Source organism: Oncorhynchus clarkii, unplaced genomic scaffold, assembly GCF_045791955.1.
Source record: "Oncorhynchus clarkii lewisi isolate Uvic-CL-2024 unplaced genomic scaffold, UVic_Ocla_1.0 unplaced_contig_11233_pilon_pilon, whole genome shotgun sequence".
In the NCBI taxonomy this organism is placed as follows: domain Eukaryota; kingdom Metazoa; phylum Chordata; class Actinopteri; order Salmoniformes; family Salmonidae; genus Oncorhynchus; species Oncorhynchus clarkii.
In genome coordinates this window covers 139,600-164,859 of record NW_027257950.1, presented here as the reverse complement: position 1 = coordinate 164,859, position 25,260 = coordinate 139,600, and the positions used below count along the sequence as shown (strand labels likewise).

Here is a 25,260-nt window from a genome sequence, read left to right as displayed (position 1 = left end):
CTCTCGTGCAGCTCGGTTCATTTCTGCACTTTACTGTCCTGCTGCTGCCTGCTACCTCCGATTACTGAAAAGAGACAGAGACATCTAGACAGCACTTCTACTGAAAGAGAGATAGAGAAGGAGAGAGCTAAAGAGAGAAAAAGAGATATAGAGAGTGAGGGATAGAGAGAGAGAGACGGAGAGAGAGAGATATATAGAGAGACGGAGAGAGAGAGACGGAGAGAGACAGGTATATATAAAGAGAGAGAGAGCTAAAGAGAGAAAGAGAGATATATAGAGAGGGGATAGAGAGATAGAGAGAGAGGGAGAGAGACGGAGAGAGAGAAGATGACCATCAACACGCTGACAAAAGGAGGAGCTCAGAGGGAGCAGATGTATTGCCTCAGAAAGGTACCGTAACTACACTAAACCCTACTCACTACTCCTACACCATAACCCCTAAACCTTACTACTAACCCTGAACACTGCCCCTAACCCCTACACCCTAAACCCTAACACCATCCCCTAAACCCTAACCCCATCCCCTAAACCCTGCCCCTAACCCCTACTCCCTAAACACTACTCGCTAATCCTAACCCCTAAACCCTGTCCCTAACCCCTGCTTCCTAAACCCTAACCCCCACTCCCTTACCCCTAAACACTGTCCCTAACCCCTACTCCCTAAACCCTACTCGCTAACCCTAACCCCTAAACCTTGTCCCTAACCCCTGCTCCCTAACCCCCACTCCCTTACCCCTAACCCCTGCTCCCTAACCCCCACTCCCTTACCCCTAAACCCTGTCCTTAACCCCTACTCCCTAACCCCTACTCTCTATTTTTTTATTTAACCAGGTAAGCTAGTTGAGAACAAGTTCTCATTTACAACTGCGAAGCAGTGCGACACAAACAACAACACGGAGTTATACATGGAATAAACAAGAGTACAGTCAATAACACAATAGAAAAAGAAGAAAGTCTATATACCGTACGCAAATGGCGTGAGGTGGTAAGGCAGTAAATCGGCCATAGTAGCGAAGTAATTACAATTTAGCAGATTAACACTGGAGTGATAGATAAGCAGATGGTGATGTGCAAGTAGAAATACTGGTGTGCAAATGAGCAGAAAATTAAATAAAAACAATAGGGGGATGAGGTAGGTAGATTGGATGGGCTATTTACAGATGCGCTATGTACAGCTGCAGCGATCGGTTAGCTGCTCAGATATATGATGTTTAAAGTTAGTGAGGGAAATAGAAGTCTCCAGCTTCAGCGATTTTTGCAATTTGTTCCAGTCGTTGGCAGCAGAGAACTGGAAGGAAAGGCGGCTAAAGGAGGTGTTGGCTTTGGGGATGACCAGTGAGATATGCCTGCTGGAGTGCGTGCTACGGGTGGGTGTTTTTATCGTGACCAGTGAGCTGAGATAAGGCGGAGCTTTAGCTAGCATAGACTAACTCTGTCTGAGAAGTAGTTGGTGAAACAGGCGAGGCAGTCATTTGAGAAACCAAGGCTGTTGAGTCTGCCGATAAGAATACGTTGATTGACACATTCGAAAGCCTTGGCCAGGTCGATGAAGACAGCTGCACAGTACTGTCGTTTATTGATGGCTATTATGATGTCATTTAGTACCTTGAGCGTGGCTGAGGTTCACCCGTGACCAGCTCGGAAAACCGGATTGCACAGAGGAGAACGTACGGTGGGATTCGAAATGGTCAGTGATCTGTTTATTAACTTTGCTTTTGAAGACTTTAGAAAGGCAGGGCATGATGGATATAGGTCTATAATAGTTTGGGTCTAGAGTGTCACCCCCTTTTAAGAGGAGGATAACCGTGGCAGCTTTCCAATCTTTGGAGATCTCAGATGATACAAAAGAGAGGTTGAACAGACTAGTAATAGTGGTTGCATTTGAGTGAAGGAGAAGCTGGGGAGGCTTGGGCAAGTAGCTGCGGGGGGTGCGGAGCTGTTGGCCGGGGTTTGGGTAGCCAGGAGGAAAGCATGGGCAGCCGTAGAGAAATGTTTATTGAAATACTCGATTATGGTGGATTTATCGGTGGTGACAGTGTTAGCCTTAGTGCAGTGGGCAGCTGGGAGGAGGTGGTCTTATTCTCCATGGACTTTACAGTGTCCCAACATTTTTTGGAATTAGAGCTACAGGATGCAAATTTGTGTCAGAAATTTCTTGCCTTTGCGTTCCTGATTGACTGCGTGTATTGGTTCCTGAATTCCCTGAAAAGTTACACATCTCAGGGACTATTCGATGCTATTGCAGTCCGCCACAGGATGTTTTGTGTTGGTCAAGGGCAGTCAGGTCTGGCTATATCTGTTCTTAGTTCTACATTTTTTGAATGGGGCATGCTTATTTTGAATGGGGTATTTATCTGAGATCCTGATTGATCTGAGATCCTGATTGAAAACAGCAGATGTGTATTTGGAGGGCTAGTTGGTCAGGATAACATCTATGTGGGTGCCCATGTTTAAGGATTTAGGGTTGTACCTGGTGGGTTCGTTGATAATTTGTGTGAGATTGAGGGAATCTATCTTAGATTTTAGGACTGCCGGGGCGTTAAGCATATCCCAGTTTAAATCACCTAACAGAACAAACTCTGAAGATAGATGGGGTGCAATCAATTCACATATGGTGTCCAGGACACAGCTGGGAGCTGAGGGGGGTCTATTATGGTTTTTCTGATGACTGCCTTGCCTGGTTCACCAACTACTTTGCAGACAGAGTTCAGTGTGCCAAATCGGAGGGCATGCTGTCCGGTCCTCTGGCAGCCTCTATGGGGGTACCACAGGGTTCAATTCTCGGGCCGACTCTTTTCTCTGTATATATCAATGATGTTGCTCTTGCTGCGGGCGATTCCCTGATCCAAATCTACGCAGACGACACCATTCTATATACTTCCGGCCCGTCCTTGGACACTGTGCTATCTAACCTCCAAACGAGCTTCAATGCCATACAACACTCCTTCCGTGGCCTCCAACTGCTCTTAAATGCTAATAAAACCAAATGCATGCTTTTCAACCGTTCGCTGCCTGCACCCACACGCCTGACTAGCATCACCACCCTGGATGGTTCCGACCTTGAATATGTGGACATCTATAAGTACCTAGGTGTCTGGCTAGACTGTAAACTCTCCTTCCAGACTCATATCAAACATCTCCAATCGAAAATCAAATCTAGAGTCGGCTTTCTATTCCTCAACAAAGCCTCCCTCACTCACGCCGCCAAACTTACCCTAGTAAAACTGACTATCCTACCGATCCTCGACTTCGGCGATGTCATCTACAAAATTGCTTCCAACACTCTACTCAGCAAACTGGATGCAGTTTATCACAGTGCCATCCGTTTTGTCACTAAAGCACCTTATACCACCCACCACTGCGACCTGTATGCTCTAGTCGGCTGGCCCTCGCTACATATTCGTCGCCAGACCCACTGGCTCCAGGTCATCTACAAGTCCATGCTAGGTAAAGCTCTGCCTTATCTCAGTTCACTGGTCACGATGGCAACACCAACCCGTAGCACGCGCTCCAGCAGGTGTATCTCACTGATCATCCCTAAAGCCAACACCTCATTTGGCCGTCTTTCGTTTCAGTTCTCTGCTACCTGTGACTGGAACAAATTGCAAAAATCTGAAGCTGGAGACTTCTATTTCCCTCACTAACTTTAAACATCATATATCTGAGCAGCTAACCGATCGCTGCAGCTGTACATAGCGCATCTGTAAATAGCCCATCCAATCTACCTACCTCATCCCCCTATTGTTTTTATTTAATGTTCTGCTCATCCCCATACTGTTTTTATTTATTTTATTTTCTGCTCTTTTGCACACCAATATCTCTACCTGTACATGACCATCTGATCATTTATCACTCCAGTGTTAATCTGCAAAATTGTAATTATTCGCTTACCTCCTCATGCCTTTTGCACACAATGTATATAGACTCTCTTTTTTTTCTACTGTGTTATTGACTTGTTAATTGTTTACTCCATGTGTAACTCTGTGTTGTCTGTTCACACTGCTATGCTTTATCTTATAAAGGTGAAATAAAATAAAAAAAATAAAAATAAAAAACAGGTGTCAACAGTGACAGACTTATTTCTGGAGAGATTCATTTTTTAAATTAGAAGCTAGAACTGTCTGGGCATAGACCTGGAAAGTATGACAGAACTTTGTAGGCTATCTCTGCAGTAGATTGCAACTCCTCCTCTTTTGGCAGTTCTATCTTGACGGAAAATGTTGTAGTTGGGGATGGAAATCTCAGAACTCTTTGGTGGCCTTCCTAAGCCAGGATTCGGGCACTGCAAGAACATCAGGGTTGGCGGAGTGTGCTAAAGCAGTGAGTAAAACAAACTTAGGGAGGAGGCTTCTGATGTTAACATGCAAGAAACCAAGGCTTTTTCGGTTACAGAAGTCAACACATGAGAGTGCCTGGGGACACACAGGGCCGGGGTTAACCCTCACATCACCCGAGGAACAGAGGAGGAGTAGGATGAGGTTACGGCTAAAGGCTATCAAAACTGGTCGTCTAGTGCGTTGGGGACAGAGAATAAAAGAAGCAGATTTCTGGGCCTGGTACAATAGATTTAGGACGTAATGTACAGACAGGGGTATGGTGGGCTGCGGGTACAATGGAGGTAAACTTAGGCATTGAGTGATGATAAGTGAGGTTGCATCTTTGGACACGCTAGTTATGCTGGGTGAGGTCACCGCATGTGTGGGAGGTGGGACAAAAGAGGCATATGAGGCATGTTGAGTGGGACTAGGGGCTACGCAGTGAACTAAAACAATGACAACTATCCTAAACAACAGTAGCTATGGCATATTGACATTTGAGAGAGACATAAAGCGATGCTTCACATGTGTAGATTGGGAGAGATAGCTAAGACAACAACAGGTAAGACAACAACAGCTAATCATCTAAGACAACAACAACAGGTAAAATGGCGATGAATGGGCAGAGAGTGTCGGTTAACTACACACAGGGCCTGAGTTCGTGGCTGAGGCCGACAGATAAACAAAGGTAAACAAAGTGGCCGACAGATAAACAAAGGTAAACAAAGTGGCCGACAGATAAACAAAGGTAAACAAAGTGGCCGACAGATAAACAAAGGTAAACAAAGTGGCCGACAGATAGACAAAGGTAAACAAAGTGGCCGACAGATAAACAAAGGTAAACAAAGTGGCCGACAGATAAACAAAGGTAAACAAAGTGGCCGACAGATAAACAAAGGTAAACAAAGTGGCCGACAGATAGACAAAGGTAAACAAAGTGGCCGACAGATAAACAAAGGTAAACAAAGTGGCCGACAGATAAACAAAGGTAAACAAAGTGGCCGACAGATAAACAAAGGTAAACAAAGTGGCCGACAGATAGACAAAGGTAAACAAAGTGGCCGACAGATAAACAAAGGTAAACAAAGTGGCCGACAGATAAACAAAGGTAAACAAAGTGGCCGACAGATAAACAAAGGTAAACATTGTGGCCGACAGATAGACAAAGGTAAACAAAGTGGCCGACAGATAAACAAAGGTAAACAAAGTGGCCGACAGATAAACAAAGGTAAACAAAGTGGCCGACAGATAAACAAAGGTAAACAAAGTGGCCGACAGATAGACAAAGGTAAACAAAGTGGCCGACAGATAAACAAAGGTAAACAAAGTGGCCGACAGATAAACAAAGGTAAACAAAGTGGCCGACAGATAGACAAAGGTAAACAAAGTGGCCGACAGATAAACAAAGGTAAACAAAGTGGCCGACAGATAAACAAAGGTAAACAAAGTGGCCGACAGATAAACAAAGGTAAACAAAGTGGCCGACAGATAGACAAAGGTAAACAAAGTGGCCGACAGATAAACAAAGGTAAACAAAGTGGCCGACAGATAGACAAAGGTAAACAAAGTGGCCGACAGATAGACAAAGAAAATACACTAAATAAACTAAATGGAGTACCGGGATGAATGAACATCAGGCATCAGCTATGTAGCCAAGTGAACATTGGGTCCAGTGAACAGCAATAGATGAAACAGGGAAGCCGGGGTAGTCGTTACTACGCTAGCAAGCGGGAGACACACCGTTTAAAGTTAGCAGGCCGGGGCTAGTAGAAGCGTCTGCTCCGACGGCCGGTTGAGGGCACAGCGGATGGAGTTACGTTGGCGGACCAGTCGTGGTGGTACGGCGGGGCATCGTGTCGACAAAGGGACCAGGCCAGTTGGCGGAAGAGGTATTGTAGTTGTAGTAATTTCGTTTGCTAACCAGGAGATGCGCCTGGCTCGCGGCTAAGTGGTGCTAGCTTCGGGACAGGGGCGTAAACCCTAACTCCTACTAACCCTACTCCCTACACCCTAACCCCTACTCCATAACCCTAACCCCTACTTGGCGGAAGAGTATGAGTTTGAGTTTATTTTTTTATTTTTACAGGGACAGTGCACATTAATCAACGTTTCAGTAAAAGTGCCGGTTTTAGCCAGCCGGCTAATTTTCAACCGCAGTCCCTGGGCAGGTTATTAAAAACAATTACAATATAGACAATAGCAGCATAGAACAAGCAAGACATAGCAACATAGGACAAGCAAGACATAGCATACAGACAGAGCAGTATAGGACAAGCAAGACGTAGCATACAGACAGAGCAACATAAAACAAAAAGCAGCAAGACAAAATTCATAAAAGCAACAAAGTGTTTCCACACCTCACAAGCTACAGACAACAGACAACACGGAAAGCGGCAACACACAGCTAGGGACCATGTTCACAAATCTGATTGACCTTTAGCCATGTCTTCAAGCATTTTGTGAAAGTGTGATATGTGGTGCAGTTATGTGTGTCTTATGGCAGTGTATTCCAGACATGGGAAGCTCTCACAGAGAATGCAGATTTACTAAAGGTGCTTTTCCTTAGGGGAACTATACAGTCACCTCTCATGGCAGACCTTGTGGATCTGCTGCCATATGTCTGGGTTTTCTGTTTAACAAAAATATTGAGTGGAGGGGGAGCCAGGCCATTAAGGATCTTGAATACAAGACATGCGTCGGTGTATTGCACAAGATTTTCCCAACTCAGGAGCTCATGCTTTCTAAGGATGTGACAATAATGATGGCTATTGGGCTTCCTATCAAGCACTTTGAGAGCCTGTTTGTAGACAGACTGAATAGGTTTTAATGTTGTACAGCAGAGGTATTGTAGTTGTAGTAATTTCGTTTGCTAACCAGGAGATGCGCCTGGCTCGCGGCTAAATGGTGCTAGCTTCGGGACAGGGGCGTAAACCCTAACTCCTACTAACCCTGCTCCCTACACCCTAACCCCTACTCCATAACCCTAACCCCTAAACCCTAACCCCTAACCCCTACTCAATAACCCTAACCCCTACTCCCTAACCCTATCCCATAAATCCAATCCCTAAACCCTAACCCCTACTCCATAACCCCTACTCCCTAACCCCTAAACCCTAACCCCTAATCCCTATCCCTAAACCCTATTCCTAACCCCTACTCCCTAACCCCTACTCCCTACTATGTAACCCTACTCCCTAACCCCTAATCCCTATCCCTAAACCCTATTCCTAACCCCTACTCCCTAACCCTATCCCATAAATCCAATCCCTAAACCCTAACCCCTACTCCATAACCCCTACTCCCTAACCCCTAAACCCTAACCCCTAATCCATATCCCTAAACCCTATTCCTAACCCCTACTCCCTAACCCCTACTCCCTACTATGTAACCCTAACCCCTACTCCCTAACCCCTAACCCCTACTCCCTAACCCCTACTCCCTACTCTGTAACCCTAACCCCTACTCCCTACTCTGTAACCCTAACCCCTACTCACTATCCCCTAAACCCTAACCCCTAAACCCTACTCCCTAACCCCTACTCCCTACTCTGTAACCCTAACCCCTACTCACTATCCCCTAAACCATAAACCCTACTCCCTAACCCCTACTTCCTAACCCCTACTCCCTACTCTGTAACCCTAACCCCTAAACCCTAACCCCTTCTCCCCAACCCCTACTCCCTAACCCTAAACCCTACTCCCTACTCTCTAACCCCTATCCCCTAACCCCTACTCCCTAACCCTTAACCCCTATCCCCTAACCCCTAACCCCTACTCCCTAACCCCCACTCCCTATCCCCTACTCCCTACTCCCTAGAGCTCAAAGTTTCTGAGTGTGTGTCTCCCTAACCCCTATGTGTGTGTGTGTGTGTGTGTGTGTGTGTGTGTGTGTGTGTGTGTGTGTGTGTGTGTGTGTGTGTGTGTGTGTGTGTGTGTGTGTGTGTGTGTGTGTAGATGGAGAGAGTGATCGTAGCAATGCAAGATCCTGACATGGGGGTGAAGATGAGAAACCAGAGACTCCTCATCACCGTTATACCACACGCCATGACCGGTAGGTTACCAAGGTTGCAATACCATGACCTCTAGGACCTCATCACCGTTATACCACCCCACCATGACCTCTAGGACCTCATCACCATTATACCACCCCACCATGACCTCTAGGACCTCATCACCATTATACCACCCCACCATGACCTCTAGGTCCTCATCACTGTTATACCACCCACCATGACCTCTAGGTCCTCATCACTTTTATACCACCCCACCATGACCTCTAGGTCCTCATCACTGTTATAATACATGCCATGACTGGTATATTACCTAGGTTACCTCACCATGACCTCTTGGTCCTCATCACTGTTATACCACCCTACCATGACCTCTAGGTCCTCATCACTGTTATACCACCCCACCATGACCTCTAGGTCCTCATCACTGTTATACCACCCCACCATGACCTCTAGGTCCTCATCACTGTTATACCACCCCACAATGACCTCTAGGTCCTCATCACTGTTATACCACCTACCATGACCTCTAGGTCCTCATCACTGTTATACCACCCCACCATGACCTCTAGGTCCTCATCACTGTTATACCCCACCGATATAATACACGCCATGACTGGTATATTACCTAGGTTACCACTCCATGACCTCTAGGTCCTCATCACCGTCATAAAACACGCCATGACCTCTAGGTCCTCATCACTGTTATACCACCCCACCATGACCTCTAGGTCCTCTTCAATGTTATTCCACCCCACCATGACCTCTAGGTCCTCATCACTGTTATTCCACCCCACCATGACCTCTAGGTCCTCATCACTGTTATTCCACCCACCATGACCTCTAGGTCCTCATCACTGTTATTCCACACCACCATGACCTCTAGGTCCTCATCACTGTTATACCACCCCACCATGACCTCTAGGTCCTCATCACTGTTATACCACCCCACCATGACCTCTAGGTCCTCATCACTGTTATTCCACCCCACCATGACCTCTAGGTCCTCATCACTGTTATACCACCCTACCATGACCTCTAGGTCCTTATCACTGTTATTCCACCCCACCATGACCTCTAGGTCCTCATCACTGTTATACCACCCTACCATGACCTCTAGGTCCTCATCACCGTTATACCACCCCACCATGACCGGTAGGTTAGCAAGGTTGCAATACCATGACCTCTGGGACCTCATCACCGTTATACCACATGCCATGACCTCTGGGACCTCATCACCGTTATACCACCCCACCATGACCTCTAGGTCCTCATCACCGTTATACCACCCCACCATGACCTCTAGGTCCTCATAAATGTTATACCACCCCACCATGACCTCTAGGTCCTCATCACCGTTATACCACTCACCATGACCTCTAGGACCCCATCACCGTTATACCACCCACCATGACCTCTAGGACCTCATCACCGTTATACCACACGCCATGACCGGTAGGTTACCAAGGTTGCAATACCATGAACTCTAGGACCTCATCACTGTTATACCACCCCACCATGACCGGTAGGTTACCAAGGTTGCAAAACACTGACCTCTGGGACCTCATCACCATTATACCACCCCACCATGACCTCTAGGACCTCATCACCGTTATACCACCCACCATGACCTCTAGGACCTCATCACCGTTATACCACCCCACCATGACCGGTAGGTTACCAAGGTTGCAAAACCCTGACCTCTGGGACCTCATCACCATTATACCACCCCACCATGACCTCTAGGACCTCATCACCGTTATACCACCCCACCATGACCTCTAGGACCTCATCACCGTTATACCACCCCACCATGACCTCTAGGTCCTCATCACTGTTACACCACCCCACCATGACCGGTAGGTTACCAAGGTTGCAATAACATGACCTCTAGGACCTCATCACCGTTATACCACGTGCCCTGACCGGTAGGTTACCAAGGTTGCAATACCATGACCTCTAGGACCTCATCACCGTTATACCACCCCACCATGACCTCTAGGTCCTCATCACTGTTATACCACAGGCCATGTCCGGTAGGTTACCAAGGTTGCAATACCATGACCTCTAGGACCTCATCACCGTTATACCACAAGCCATGACCAGTAGGTTACCAAGGTTGCAATACCATGACCTCTAGGACCTCATCACCGTTATACCACCCCACCATGACCTCTATGTCCTCATCACTGTTATACCACAGGCCATGACCGGTAGGTTACCAAGGTTGCAATACCATGACCTCTAGGACCTCATCACCGTTATACCACCCCACCATGACCTCTAGGACCTCATCACCGTTATACCACATGCCATGACCGGTAGGTTACCAAGGTTACAAAACCATGACCTCTAGGACCTCATCACCGTTATACCACACGCCATGACCGGTAGGTTACCAAGGTTGCAATACCATGACCTCTAGGACCTCATCACCGTTATACCACCCCACCATGACCTCTAGGTCCTCATCACTGTTATACCACAGGCCATGTCCGGTAGGTTACCAAGGTTGCAATACCATGACCTCTAGGACCTCATCACCGTTATACCACAAGCCATGACCAGTAGGTTACCAAGGTTGCAATACCATGACCTCTAGGACCTCATCAACGTTATACCACCCCACCATGACCTCTATGTCCTCATCACTGTTATACCACAGGCCATGACCGGTAGGTTACCAAGGTTGCAATACCATGACCTCTAGGACCTCATCACCGTTATACCACCCCACCATGACCTCTAGGACCTCATCACCGTTATACCACATGCCATGACCGGTAGGTTACCAAGGTTACAAAACCATGACCTCTAGGACCTCATCACCGTTATACCACACGCCATGACCGGTAGGTTACCAAGGTTGCAATACCATGACCTCTAGGACCTCATCACCGTTATACCACCCCACCATGACCTCTAGGTCCTCATCACCGTTATACCACCCACCATGACCTCTAGGTCCTCATCACTGTTATACCACCCACCATGACCTCTAGGTCCTCATCACTTTTATACCACCCCACCATGACCTCTAGGTCCTCATCACTGTTGTAATACATGCCATGACTGGTATATTACCTAGGTTACCTCACCATGACCTCTTGGTCCTCATCACTGTTATACCACCCTACCATGACCTCTAGGTCCTCATCACTGTTATACCACCCCACCATGACCTCTAGGTCCTCATCACTGTTATACCACCCCACCATGACCTCTAGGTCCTCATCACTGTTATACCACCCCACAATGACCTCTAGGTCCTCATCACTGTTATACCACCTACCATGACCTCTAGGTCCTCATCACTGTTATACCACCCCACCATGACCTCTAGGTCCTCATCACTGTTATACCCCACCGATATAATACACGCCATGACTGGTATATTACCTAGGTTACCACACCATGACCTCTAGGTCCTCATCACCGTCATAAAACACGCCATGACCTCTAGGTCCTCATCACTGTTATACCACCCCACCATGACCTCTAGGTCCTCATCACTGTTATTCCACCCCACCATGACCTCTAGGTCCTCATCACTGTTATTCCACCCCACCATGACCTCTAGGTCCTCATCACTGTTATTCCACACCACCATGACCTCTAGGTCCTCATCACTGTTATACCACCCCACCATGACCTCTAGGTCCTCATCACTGTTATACCACCCCACCATGACCTCTAGGTCCTCATCACTGTTATTCCACCCCACCATGACCTCTAGGTCCTCATCACTGTTATACCACCCTACCATGACCTCTAGGTCCTCATCACTGTTATACCACCCCACCATGACCTCTAGGTCCTCATCACTGTTATACCACCCCACCATGACCTCTAGGTCCCCATCACTGTTATACCACCCCACCATGACCTCTAGGTCCTCATCACTGTTATTCCACCCCACCATGACCTCTAGGTCCTCATCACTGTTACACCACCCCACCATGACCTCTAGGTCCTCATCACTGTTATACCACCCCACCATGACCTCTAGGTCCTCATCACTGTTATACCTGTTTATCCACTTGTCCTTCAGTTAGTAGCAAGAAACCACTTTACAAAATAAAATGCATTATTATTGTCATACCATTATTACGGAGAATCAGACAAATTATACTACCCTCTGCCTATTGGCTACTTAGCTTTTTCAAGCCTGTCACAAAATACAACACTGCCCCTTTAAGACTTAAACAAGCTCTTTACCTGACTCACTAGAGGTCTAGAAATGTAAATGTTTTGTGCTCTTGTAGGAAGCAATCAATCCCCCATTGCTGACTACAAATGATCTATAACTGGGCTAATAACTCACTAACTAGTTCAGGATATGAACAATGTACACACATGGCTACATGCAGCTCTCGCTTTGATCTCAAAACAAGTGCATCTACTCACGACCACTCATGCTGTAAACACAGTCCAGTGCATCTACTCACGACCGCTCATGCTTTAAACACAGTCCAGTTCATCTACTCACGACCGCTCATGCTGTAAACACAGTCCAGTGCATCTACTCACGACCGCTCATGCTGTAAACACAGTCCAGTGCATCTACTCACGACCGCTCATGCTGTAAACACAGTCCAGTGCATCTACTCACGACCGCTCATGCTGTAAACACAGTCCAGTGCATCTACTCACGACCGCTCATGCTGTAAACACAGTCCAGTGCATCTACTCACGACCGCTCATGCTGTAAACACAGTTCAGTGCATCTACTCACGACCGCTCATGCTGTAAACACAGTCCAGTGCATCTACTCACGACCGCTCATGCTGTAAACACAGTCCAGTGCATCTACTCACGACCGCTCATGCTGTAAACACAGTCCAGTGCATCTACTCACGACTGCTCATGCTGTAAACACAGTCCAGTGCATCTACTCACGACCGCTCATGCTGAGTAGTGCATGTCAGTGCAATAGAATCCTACTCCGATGCGTTCTGCCTGCAACAAAATCTCATGCATAGTTTGTTTTGTTTCAGTATGTTGCATTGAAACCTATGACATTGTTGCATTGTTGAACCTATCACAATTCCCACAGTAAAGGGAAACATTGATAGTTTTAACTAAGGGGGAAAGTAGAAAGTTGAGTGAATTTCAATCTCGTGCTTCTCTGTGCTGATATTTATTTTGCACGGCAGCCCTGGGGAGCTGCGAGCCTGCTCAGGCATGCAGCTTAGAGGTAATATTGGTCCTGGGGCTTGTGGGGTCTGTTTGATGCTCCAGATACTCAACTAGTCTAAAGAAGGACAGTTTTATTGCTTCTTTAATTAGAACAACAGTTTTTAGCTGTGCTAACAACAGGGTTTCCTTTTTAAAATGATAAACTTGGATTAGCTAAAACAACGTGCCATTGGAACACAGGAGTGATGGTATCTGATAACGGGCCTCTGTACGCCTATGTAGATATTCTATTTAATAAAATGCCGTTTCCAGCTACAATAGAAATGAGAGAGTTAGTTAGTTACTACAGCTACAATAGATATGAGAGATTTAGTTAGTTACTACAGCTACAAGTCATTTACAACACTAGTTAGTTAGTTAGTTAGTTACTACAGCTACAATAGAAATGAGAGAGTTAGTTAGTTACTACAGCTACAATATAAATGAGAGAGTTAGTTAGTTACTACAGCTACAATAGAAATGAGAGTTAGTTAGTTACTACAGCTACAATAGAAATGAGAGAGTTAGTTAGTTACTACAGCTACAATAGATATGAGAGACTAAGTTAGTTACTACAGCTACAACGTTTACAATGTCTGCACTGTACTTCTGATCAATTTGATGTTATTTTTAATGAATGAAAAATTTGCTTTTCTTTCAAAAAACAAAGACACTTCTAAGTGATCCCAAAGGTTTGAACGGTCGTGTATATTAACGCCACCTGTCAGTGACCCCAAAGGTTTGAACGGTCGTGTATATTAACGCCACCTGTCAGTGACCCCAAAGGTTTGAAAGGTTGTGTATATTAATGCCACCTGTCAGTGATCCCAAAGGTTTGAACGGTCGTGTATATTAATGCCACCTGTCAGTGACCCCAAAGGTTTGAAAGGTTGTGTATATTAATGCCACCTGTCAGTGACCCCAAAGGTTTGAAAGGTTGTGTATATTAATGCCACCTGTCAGTGACCCCAAAGGTTTGAACGGTCGTGAATATTAATGCCACCTGTCAGTGACCCCAAAGGTTTGAAAGGTTGTGTATATTAACGCCACCTGTCAGTGACCCCAAAGGTTTGAACGGTCGTGTATATTAACGCCACCTGTCAGTGACCCCAAAGGTTTGAAAGGTTGTGTATATTAATGCCACCTGTCAGTGACCCCAAAGGTTTGAACGGTCGTGAATATTAATGCCACCTGTCAGTGACCCCAAAGGTTTGAAAGGTTGTGTATATTAACGCCACCTGTCAGTGACCCCAAAGGTTTGAACGGTCGTGAATATTAACGCCACCTGTCAGTGACCCCAAAGGTTTGAACGGTCGTGTATATTAATGCCACCTGTCAGTGACCCAAAAGGTTTGAAAGGTCGTGTATATTAACGCCACCTGTCAGTGACCCCAAAGGTTTGAACGGTCGTGTATATTAATGCCACCTGTCAGTGACCCCAAAGGTTTGAACGGTCGTGAATATTAACGCCACCTGTCAGTGACCCCAAAGGTTTGAAAGGTTGTGTATATTAACGCCACCTGTCAGTGACCCCAAAGGTTTGAACGGTCGTGTATATTAATGCCACCTGTCAGTGATCCCAAAGGTTTGAACGGTCGTGTATATTAACGCCACCTGTCAGTGACCCCAAAGGTTTGAACGGTCGTGTATATTAACGCCACCTGTCAGTGATCCCAAAGGTTTGAACGGTCGTGTATATTAACGCCACCTGTCAGTGACCCCAAAGGTTTGAAAGGTCGTGTATATTAACGCCACCTGTCAGTGACCCCAAAGGTTTGAACGGTCGTGAATATTAACGCCACCTGTCAGTGACCCCAAAGGTTTGAACGGTCGTGTATATTAACGCCACCTGTCAGTGACCCCAAAGGTTTGAACGGTTGTGTATATTAACGCCACCTGTAATGATTTTAAAAGGATAGTGATGATCAAAAGGTTTGTGATCTGTCCAGATCCCTCTACACTTGGCATTTATCCAGACCCCTCTACACTTGGCATTTATCCAGATCCCTCTACACTTGGCATTTATCCAGATCCCTCTACACTTGGCATTTATCCAGATCCCTCTACACTTGGCATTTATCCAGACCCCTCTACACTTGGCATTTATCCAGATCCCTCTACACTTGGCATTTATCCAGATCCCTCTACACTTTGCATTTATCCAGATCCCTCTACACTTGGCATTTATCCAGACCCCTCTACACTTGGCATTTATCCAGATCCCTCTACACTTGGCATTTATCCAGACCCCTCTACACTTGGCATTTATCCAGATCCCTCTACACTTGGCATTTATCCAGATCCCTCTACACTTGGCATTTATCCAGATCCCTCTCACTTGGCATTTATCCAGACCCCTCTACACTTGGCATTTATCCAGATCCCTCTACACTTGGCATTTATCCAGATCCCTCTACACTTGGCATTTATCCAGATCCCTCTACACTTGGCATTTTTCCAGACCCCTCTACACTTGGCATTTATCCAGATCCCTCTACACTTGGCATTTATCCAGACCCCTCTACACTTGGCATTTATCCAGACCCCTCTACACTTGGCATTTATCCAGATATATCTACACTTGGCATTTATCCAGACCCCTCTACACTTGGCATTTATCCAGATCCCTCTACACTTGGCATTTATCCAGATCCCTCTACACTTGGCATTTATCCAGACCCCTCTACACTTGGCATTTATCCAGATCCCTCTACACTTGGCATTTATCCAGATCCCTCTACACTTGGCATTTATCCAGATCCCTCTACACTTGGCATTTATCCAGACCCCTCTACACTTGGCATTTATCCAGATCCCTCTACACTTGGCATTTATCCAGACCCCTCTACACTTGGCATTTATCCAGACCCCTCTACACTTGGCATTTATCCAGATCCCTCTACACTTGGCATTTATCCAGATCCCTCTACACTTGGCATTTATCCAGACCCCTCTACACTTGGCATTTATCCAGATCCCTCTACACTTGGCATTTATCCAGACCCCTCTACACTTGGCATTTATCCAGATCCCTCTACACTTGGCATTTATCCAGACCCCTCTACACTTGGCATTTATCCAGATCCCTCTACACTTGGCATTTATCCAGATCCCTCTACACTTGGCATTTATCCAGACCCCTCTACACTTGGCATTTATCCAGATCCCTCTACACTTGGCATTTGTCCAGATCCCTCTACACTTGGCATTTATCCAGATCCCTCTACACTTGGCATTTATCCAGATCCCTCTACACTTGGCATTTATCCAGATCCCTCTAAACTTGGCATTTATCCAGATCCCTCTACACTTGGCATTTATCCAGATCCCTCTACACTTGGCATTTATCCAGATCCCTCTACACTTGGCATTTATCCAGATCCCTCTACACTTGGCATTTATCCAGACCCCTCTACACTTGGCATTTATCCAGACCCCTCTACACTTGGCATTTATCCAGACCCCTCTACACTTGGCATTTATCCAGATCCCTCTACACTTGGCATTTATCCAGACCCCTCTACACTTGGCATTTATCCAGACCCCTCTACACTTGGCATTTATCCAGACCCCTCTACAATTGGCATTTATCCAGATCCCTCTACACTTGGCATTTATCCAGACCCCTCTACACTTGGCATTTATCCAGACCCCTCTACACTTGGCATTTATCCAGATCCATCTACACTTGGCATTTATCCAGACACAACGGGTCCCTGAATACCTCCGGAGGGGGTCAGGAAGATCTGATCACAGTCACATCACAATGCCTCTTTTAATCGTCTACACCTATCTGGCAACGTGGGCACAATCAGCATGCTGACCAGATCAGGACAAAGGATGCATGTTAGAACCAGGTATAAACGGGGCAAACGTCTCTTTCTCTTTAGGTAATGATGTCATTGAATGGCTGATTCAGAAATACAACATAACAGAGGAAGGTAAGTCTTGTTGTTCCTTATTCACTGTGGATGTATTCCTCCTGTCACTATGTCTAGTTTTATACCATATCTTTGTCTCAAAGCTGCAATGTGTCACTTCTTGGGAATGTGTGTGTAGAGGCTCGCCACCTGGGAGGACTCCTGGTGCAGTATGGGTACATCTATCCTCTGAGGGATCCGCGCTCTCTACTGCTGAGATCTGATGACTCTCCTTACCGCTTCCAGGTAACACACACAGACATCTCCCTAACTCTCTATCCTCTCTACTGCTGAGATCTGATGACTCTCCTTACCGCTTCCAGGTAACACACACAGACATCTCCCTAACTCTCTATCCTCTCTACTGCTGAGATCTGATGACTCTCCTTACCGCTTCCAGGTAACACACACAGACATCTCCCTAACTCTCCCTAACTCTCTATCCTCTCTACTGCTGAGATCTGATGACTCTCCTTACCGCTTCCAGGTAACACACACAGACATCTCCCTAACTCTCTATCCTCTCTACTGCTGAGATCTGATGACTCTCCTTACCGCTTCCAGGTAACACACACAGACATCTCCCTAACTCTCTATCCTCTCTAATGCTGAGATCTGATGACTCTCCTTACCGCTTCCAGGTAACACACACAGACATCTCCCTAACTCTCTATCCTCTCTACTGCTGAGATCTGATGACTCTCCTTACCGCTTCCAGGTAACACACACAGACATCTCCCTAACTCTCTATCCTCTCTACTGCTGAGATCTGATGACTCTCCTTACCGCTTCCAGGTAACACACACAGACATCTCCCTAACTCTCTATCCTCTCTAATGCTGAGATCTGATGACTCTCCTTACCGCTTCCAGGTAACACACACAGACATCTCCCTAACTCTCTATCCTCTCTACTGCTGAGATCTGATGACTCTCCTTACCGCTTCCAGGTAACACACACAGACATCTCCCTAACTCTCTATCCTCTCTAATGCTGAGATCTGATGACTCTCCTTACCGCTTCCAGTTAACACACACAGACACACACAGACATCTCACTCTCTCTCTCCACTCTACTCCTCTCTCTCCTCTCTCCTCTCTACCCCCCCCTCTCTCTCTCCACTCTACTCTTCTCTCTCCTCTTACTCCCCTCTCTCTCTACACATGCAGACATGTCTCTCTCTCCTCTCCTCCACTCTACCCCCCTCTCTCTCCACTCTACTCCTCTCTCTCCTCTCTCCTCTCTACCCCCTCTCAGGCTTTGCTCACTGAGTCTGTACATAGTCAAAGCTTTCCTTAAGTTTGATTCAGTCACAGTGGTCAGGTATTCTGCCACTGTGTACTCTCTGTTTAGGGCCAAATAGCAGTCCAGTTTGCTCAGATTTTTTGTTAATTCTTTCCAATTTTTGTTTTCTCATGATTTGGTTGGGTCTAATTGTGTTGCTGTCCTGGGGCTCTGTGGGGTCTGTTTGTGAACAGAGCCCCAGGACCAGCTTGCTTAGGGAACTCTTCTCCAGGTTCATCTCTCTGTCGGTGATGGCTTTGTTATGGAAGGTTTGGGAATCTCTTCCTTTTAGGTGGTTGTAGAATTTAACATCTCTTCTCTGGATTTTGATAATTAGCGGGTATCGGCCTAATTCTGCTCTGCATGCATTATTTGGTTTTTACGTTGTACACTGATGATATTATTGCAGAATTCTGCATGCAGAGTCTCAATTTGGTCTTTGTCCCATTTTGTGAATTCTTGGTCGAATCCGTTTTTGAAATCAACAAAGCATGAGAAGACTTTGCCTTTGTTTTGGTTTGTTTGTCAATTAGGGTGTGCAGGGTAAATACATGTTCTGTCATAACATAATTTGGTAAAAAGCCAATTTGACATTTTCTAAGTACATTGTTTTCACTGAGGAAATATACGAGTCTGCTGTTAATGATAATGCCGAGGATTTTCCCAAGGTTGCTGTTGACGCATATATGGGGTCATATTTGTCTTCACTTTTGTGGATTGGGGTGATCAGTACTTAGTTCCAAATATTGGGGACGATGCCAGAGCTAAGGATGATGAGAGTTTTAGTATAGCCAATTGGAATCTGTGGTCTGTATATTTTATCATTTCATTAAGGATACCATCAACACCACAGCATTTTTGGGTTGGAGGGTTTTTATTTTGTCCTGTAGTTCATTCAAGGGAATTGGAGAACCCAGTGGGTTCTGGAATCCAGTGGGTTCTGAAATCCAGTGTGTTCTGGAATCCAGTGGGTTCTGGTCGTCTTTAATTGTTGATTCTAAGATCTGCATTTGATCATGTATATATGTTTTTGCTGTTTGTTCTTTGTTATAGAGACAAAAGATTAGAGAAGTGGTTAACCCACACATCTCCATTTTGGATAGATAATTATTTGTGTTGTTGTTTGTTTTCCGTAGTGTATTTCTGTATTGTTTTAGTGATTCACCATAGTGAAGGCGTAGACTCAGGTTTTCTGGGTCTCTATGTTTTTGGTTGCAGAAGTTTCTCAATTTCTTTCTTATGTTTTTGCATTCCTCATCAAATCATTTGTCATTGTTGATTATTTTCTTCGGTTTTCTGTTTGACATTTTTAGATTTGATAGGGAAGCTGAGAGGTCAAATACACTGTTAAGATTTTCTACTGCCATGTTTACACCACCACTATTACAGTGGAACGTTTTGTCCAGGAAGTTGTCTAAAAGGGATTGAATTTGATGTTTCCTAATTGTTTTTTGGTAGGTTTCCACACTACATTCCTTCCATCTATAGCATTTCTTAAAATTACTCAGTTCCTTTGGTTTTGATGCCTCATCATTGAGTATTCCTCTGTTCAAGTAGACTGCTGAGATCTGATAGGGGTGTCAGTGGGCTGACTTTGATCTGATAGGGGTGGTTACCTACCATAGGAGGCCCCTCAAAGCCTACCATTGACTATGTACATACCCAGCGTGTAACAGAGCTGCAGGAGTTGTGGACTGTTTTTGTTGGTTATGTTTTCATAGTTGTGTGGTACAGGGGCATATGGGGGAGGGAATGCTGTCACCTGCAGCCAGGTGTTTGTCCCCCTGTGTGCTGAGGGTGTCAGGTTCTTGTCCGGTTCTAGCATTTAGGTTGCTACAGACTAGTACACGTCCCTGGGCCTAGAAATGATTGATTTCCCCTGCCAGGATGGAGAAGTTGTCTTCATTAAAGTATGGGGATTCTAGTGGGGTGATATAGGTAGCACACAGGAGGACATTTTTCTCTATTAAGATAATTTCCTTTTGAATTTCTAGCTAGATGTAAAATGTTCCTGTTTTGATTAATTTAATAGAGTGAGTTAGGTCTTAGGTCTGGTCTATACCAAATTAGCATATCCCCGGAGTCCCTTCCCTGTTTCATCCTGGTGGTTTGGTGGATTGGACAACCAGCTCTCTGTAACCTAGAGGGTAACCAGTGGGTCCGTGTCCTCTATACCACCCACCTGGTAGTGTGGTGGATGGGACTACCAGCTCTCTGTAACCTAGAGGGTAACCAGTGGGTCCGTCTCCTCTATACCAGGTTTCTTGTAGGATGACAATGTCTGTATTTCTGATTTCTTTGATGAATTCCAGGTTCCTGCTCTTTAGGCCAAAGGCAGATGACCTCAGGCCTTGGATATTCCAGGATGAGATAGTGAAGGCTATAGGTTTCATAAAGTGTCCAATGTTGTTGGTCGTGTGGTTTGGCCTCACGCAGACATCTCCCTCTTTCTGAACATCTCTCTCTCTCACTCTCTCTCAGACTCCATATTTCTGGACCAGTAGCCGCTGGCCTGCCTCAGAGCTGGACTATGGTGAGGTTAAGGGTTAAGTGGGAACTGCATCCGCTGATTCTGCCTTGTTTTCTGGCTTCCTCCTCAAGAAATACTGGCGGCCATGACAGAAGTCATACGTTAGTTGGCTTGGGGGTGTGGTTTGATGGGGGTGTGGTTTGATGGGGGTGTGGTTTGATGGGGGTGTGGTTTGATGGGGGTGTTTCTTGTGTGTCTCCTTGCCATCACCAAGACATACCCATCTGTCAGAACCTTGACCTCAGCTGTTTCTCCCACTCAATCACAACAAAGAACAAGCAGGTTGAGCTCAATAACTACAGGCAAATATATGGTGAGATCCCGGAGGAAGCTTTGAATAGGTCAGTAGCCTACAGAGTAATATGAGAAGAATGCAATTGGGGAATTTATGTAGATATTCTAAAATAAGTGCTTTGATAACTTTCACATGTAGTGACAGGTTCATGTAGAATAAACATCCCTTTACATAAAACCATAGAAGCAGTGTTCTGCTGATATAACAATGTGCACCTTTTAATGTCATTCCCAGCCGATACAGATCCTGTCATTCCCAGATACAGATAATGTCATTCCCAGCCGATACAGATACTGTCAATCCCAGCCGATACAGATGCTGTCATTCCCAGCCGATACAGATACTGTCATTCCCAGATACAGATAATGTCATTCCCAGCCGATACAGATACTGTCATTCCCAGATACAGATACTGTCATTCCCAGCAGATACAGATACTGTCATTCCCAGCTGATACAGATACTGTCATTCCCAGCTGATACAGATACTGTCATTCCCAGCAGATACAGATACTGTCATTCCCAGCCGATACAGATACTGTCATTCCCAGCCGATACAGATACTGTCATTCCCAGCTGATACAGATACTGTCATTCCCAGCTGATACAGATACTGTCATTCCCAGATACAGATACTGTCATTCCCAGCTGATACAGATACTGTCATTCCCAGCTGATACAGATACTGTCATTCCCAGATACAGATACTGTCATTCCCAGATACAGATACTGTCATTCCCAGCCGAGACAGATACTGTACCTGGGACAGAAAGGCCCCTGGTCCCCTGTACCTGGGACAGGACGGCCCCTAGTCCCCTGTACCTGGGACAGGACGGCCCCTAGTCCTGTGTCGCTGGTGTCCGTCTGGACCAACATCGGGCGTTACTAGATTTGGATGGGAGCAAAGCGCTTCCTTCAGGTGCCTGAATGCGGCTTCGGTCTCGTCTGACCAGTTCACTGTTTTCAGGAGGTGGGCCCTGGTTAGATCGGCAAGGGGGAGGCGCTAACTGCAAAGTTGGGGATAAACTGGCTGTAGTATCCCATCCAGCCCCGGGAAGGACTTGACCTGTGTCTTGGTGCGTGGAACGGGCCAGTCACGTACCGCTTGGAGCTTCCTCTCCTGGGGCTTGACTTTCCCCCGTCTGATCAAATACCCCAGGTACTCCACCTCCTCAAACCCCAGCTTGCATTTCTTGGGGTTCACTGTCAACCCGGCTTACCATATATCCATATAGGCCGCTGCCCACTGTTGGTGGGGTCGGAGGACTTGATCCATCAGGTGCTGGAACATGGGTAGGGCTCCGTTGAGATTGAATGGGAGGACCCGGTACTGATATAAGCTGTCTGGTGTCGAAAACGCTGTCTAATACCCCCCAAACAATTGACGATCTCATCTCTCTGCGGGTGAAAGACGGAGGTCAAGATCTGCTTTCATACCTTGGCCGGTTAGGATCTCGTTCAGGATGCCCACCTGGTTAAAAAGGTGGAATAGCTCCTCCCGGGCGATTCCCCTGGAGACCGCCGCCCGTAGGGATATCGGGTGGCATAATCTACTATTACCAGGATGTACCAGTGTCCTGGTGCCATTTTTACCAGTGGCCCCGCTATGTCCATTGCGATCCGTTCAAATGGCAACCTGATGATCAGTAGCGGGACCAGCGGGTTTGGGAAGTGTGCATTTGGGGCGGTGATTTGACACTCCGGGCAGCTGTGGCAAAAGTCTTCCGGTGGAACTGGGCGCCAACCTGTTCCCGGGTCTTCTCCATTCCCAGGTACACCCCCAACAGATGGGTGCGGGCCAGCTCGAGAACAGTTCCCACTTTTCGTTGGAGCAGCAAACAGCACCTCTCGAAGTTCCCCCTGTTGGTGCGACACCTGATACAAAAGGCTTGATTTGGAAATGACGGTATAGCCAGTCACTCACCCCTGAAGTAGCTGGCCATCCACCACTATCACTTGGGCCGCGGCGGCTTTCAAGTTTGCATCCTCTCGAACTGTCCCTTCAGTTGGCCCGTGGCAGATGTCTCGGCTGGTCCCTCAAAATCGATGAGGGAGAGAATGAGCTCCGTTGTCTTGGCTGTTTGTTCTTGGGTCGTTGTCCTGTTTTTATTTTACCTTTTTTTAACTAGGCAAGTCAGTTAAGAACAAATTCTTATTTTCAATGACGGCCTAAGAACAGCGGGTTAACTGCCTGTTCAGGGGCAGAACGACAGATTTGTACCTTGTCAGCTCGGGGGTTTGAACTTGCAACCTTCGGTTGTAGTCCAACGCTCTAACCACTAGGCTACCCTACCACCCCGAGCTGGAAGGTCCTGAGCGCTCTGGAGCATTTAAAGATCTCTCTGTACTTTGCTCTGTTCATCTTTCCATCGATACTGACTAGTCTTCCAGTCCCTGCCGCTGAAAATGCTACTGCCACCACCATGCTTCACCATAGGGATGGTGCCAGGTTTCCTCCAGATGTGACGTTTGGCATTCAGTCCAAAAAGTTCAATCTTGATTTCATCAGACCAGAGAATCTTGTTTCTCATGGTCTGAGAGTCCTTTAGGTGCCTTTTGGCAAATTGTGTTTCCAAGCCAAATCTGAGTTGTTTTGAGGTAGGCTAACTTTAGCTAGCTAGCTAGTTAGGTAGCTAACAAGCCAATGTCAGCTATACTAGCGATGATAGGGATAATGATTATCAAAATATACATAATCAGCAATCTATGGTCTAGCTAACGGTATTCTCACCACCACTGGGGACCAATGAACCCCAACCACGTATTCCGAATGGTAGGATATTAGGGTACTTCGGAAGGGCATGCAAACCATAGTTGGCTGTGGTCAATCTGTATAGGGCTTTTCAGTCTCAAACGGCCGTGATCCTTTGGGTTAGGGTTAACCCTAACCCTAACCCTAACCCTAACCATAGTTGGCTGTGGTCAATCTGTATAGGGCTTTTCAGTCTCAAACGGCCGTGATCCTTTGGGTTCTAACCCTAACCATAGTTGGCTGTGGTCAATCCGTATAGGGCTTTTCAGTCTCAAATGGCCGTGATCCTTTGGGTTCTAACCCTAACCATAGTTGGCTGTGGTCAATCCGTATAGGGCTTTTCTGTCTCAAATGTCCGTGATCCTTTGGGTTCTAACCCTAACCATAGTTGGCTGTGGTCAATCCGTATAGGGCTTTTCAGTCTCAAATGGCCGTGATCCTTTGGGTTCTAACCCTAACCATAGTTGGCTGTGGTCAATCCGTATAGGGCTTTTCAGTCTCAAACGGCCGTGATCCTTTGGGTTCTAACCCTAACCATAGTTGGCTGTGGTCAATCCGTATAGGGCTTTTCTGTCTCAAATGTCCGTGATCCTTTGGGTTCTAACCCTAACCATAGTTGGCTGTGGTCAATCCGTATAGGGCTTTTCAGTCTCAAACGGCCGTGATCCTTTGGGTTCTAACCCTAACCATAGTTGGCTGTGGTCAATCCGTATAGGGCTTTTCTGTCTCAAATGTCCGTGATCCTTTGGGTTCTAACCCTAACCATAGTTGGCTGTGGTCAATCCGTATAGGGCTTTTCTGTCTCAAATGTCCGTGATCCTTTAGGTTAGGGTTAACCCTAACCCTAACCCTAACCCTAACCATAGTTGGCTGTGGTCAATCTGTATAGGGCTTTTCTGTCTCAAATGTCCGTGATCCTTTGGGTTCTAACCCTAACCATAGTTGGCTGTGGTCAATCCGTATAGGGCTTTTCTGTC

The 25,260-nt window shown here is 46.3% G+C and overlaps 1 protein-coding gene across 3 annotated transcripts in view; it reads left to right on the top strand.

The window, feature by feature from the left end:
* The window catches only part of LOC139394182 (regulator of G-protein signaling 11-like), a 77,217-nt gene continuing 51,957 nt past the window's right edge, over positions 1 to 25,260 (top strand). For 2 of the 3 annotated variants that reach the window (XM_071142224.1, XM_071142226.1), the window contains exons 1-5: positions 1 to 390; positions 8,270 to 8,366; positions 17,394 to 17,444; positions 17,563 to 17,669; positions 21,189 to 21,240. In XM_071142224.1, coding sequence (XP_070998325.1) covers positions 328 to 390; positions 8,270 to 8,366; positions 17,394 to 17,444; positions 17,563 to 17,669; positions 21,189 to 21,240 — 370 coding nt within the window. In that variant the 5' untranslated portion in view covers positions 1 to 327. Of the gene's footprint in view, positions 391 to 8,269; positions 8,367 to 11,152; positions 11,178 to 17,393; positions 17,445 to 17,562; positions 17,670 to 21,188; positions 21,241 to 25,260 lie in introns of those variants that run through there. The other variant, XM_071142225.1, reaches the window with a different exon arrangement.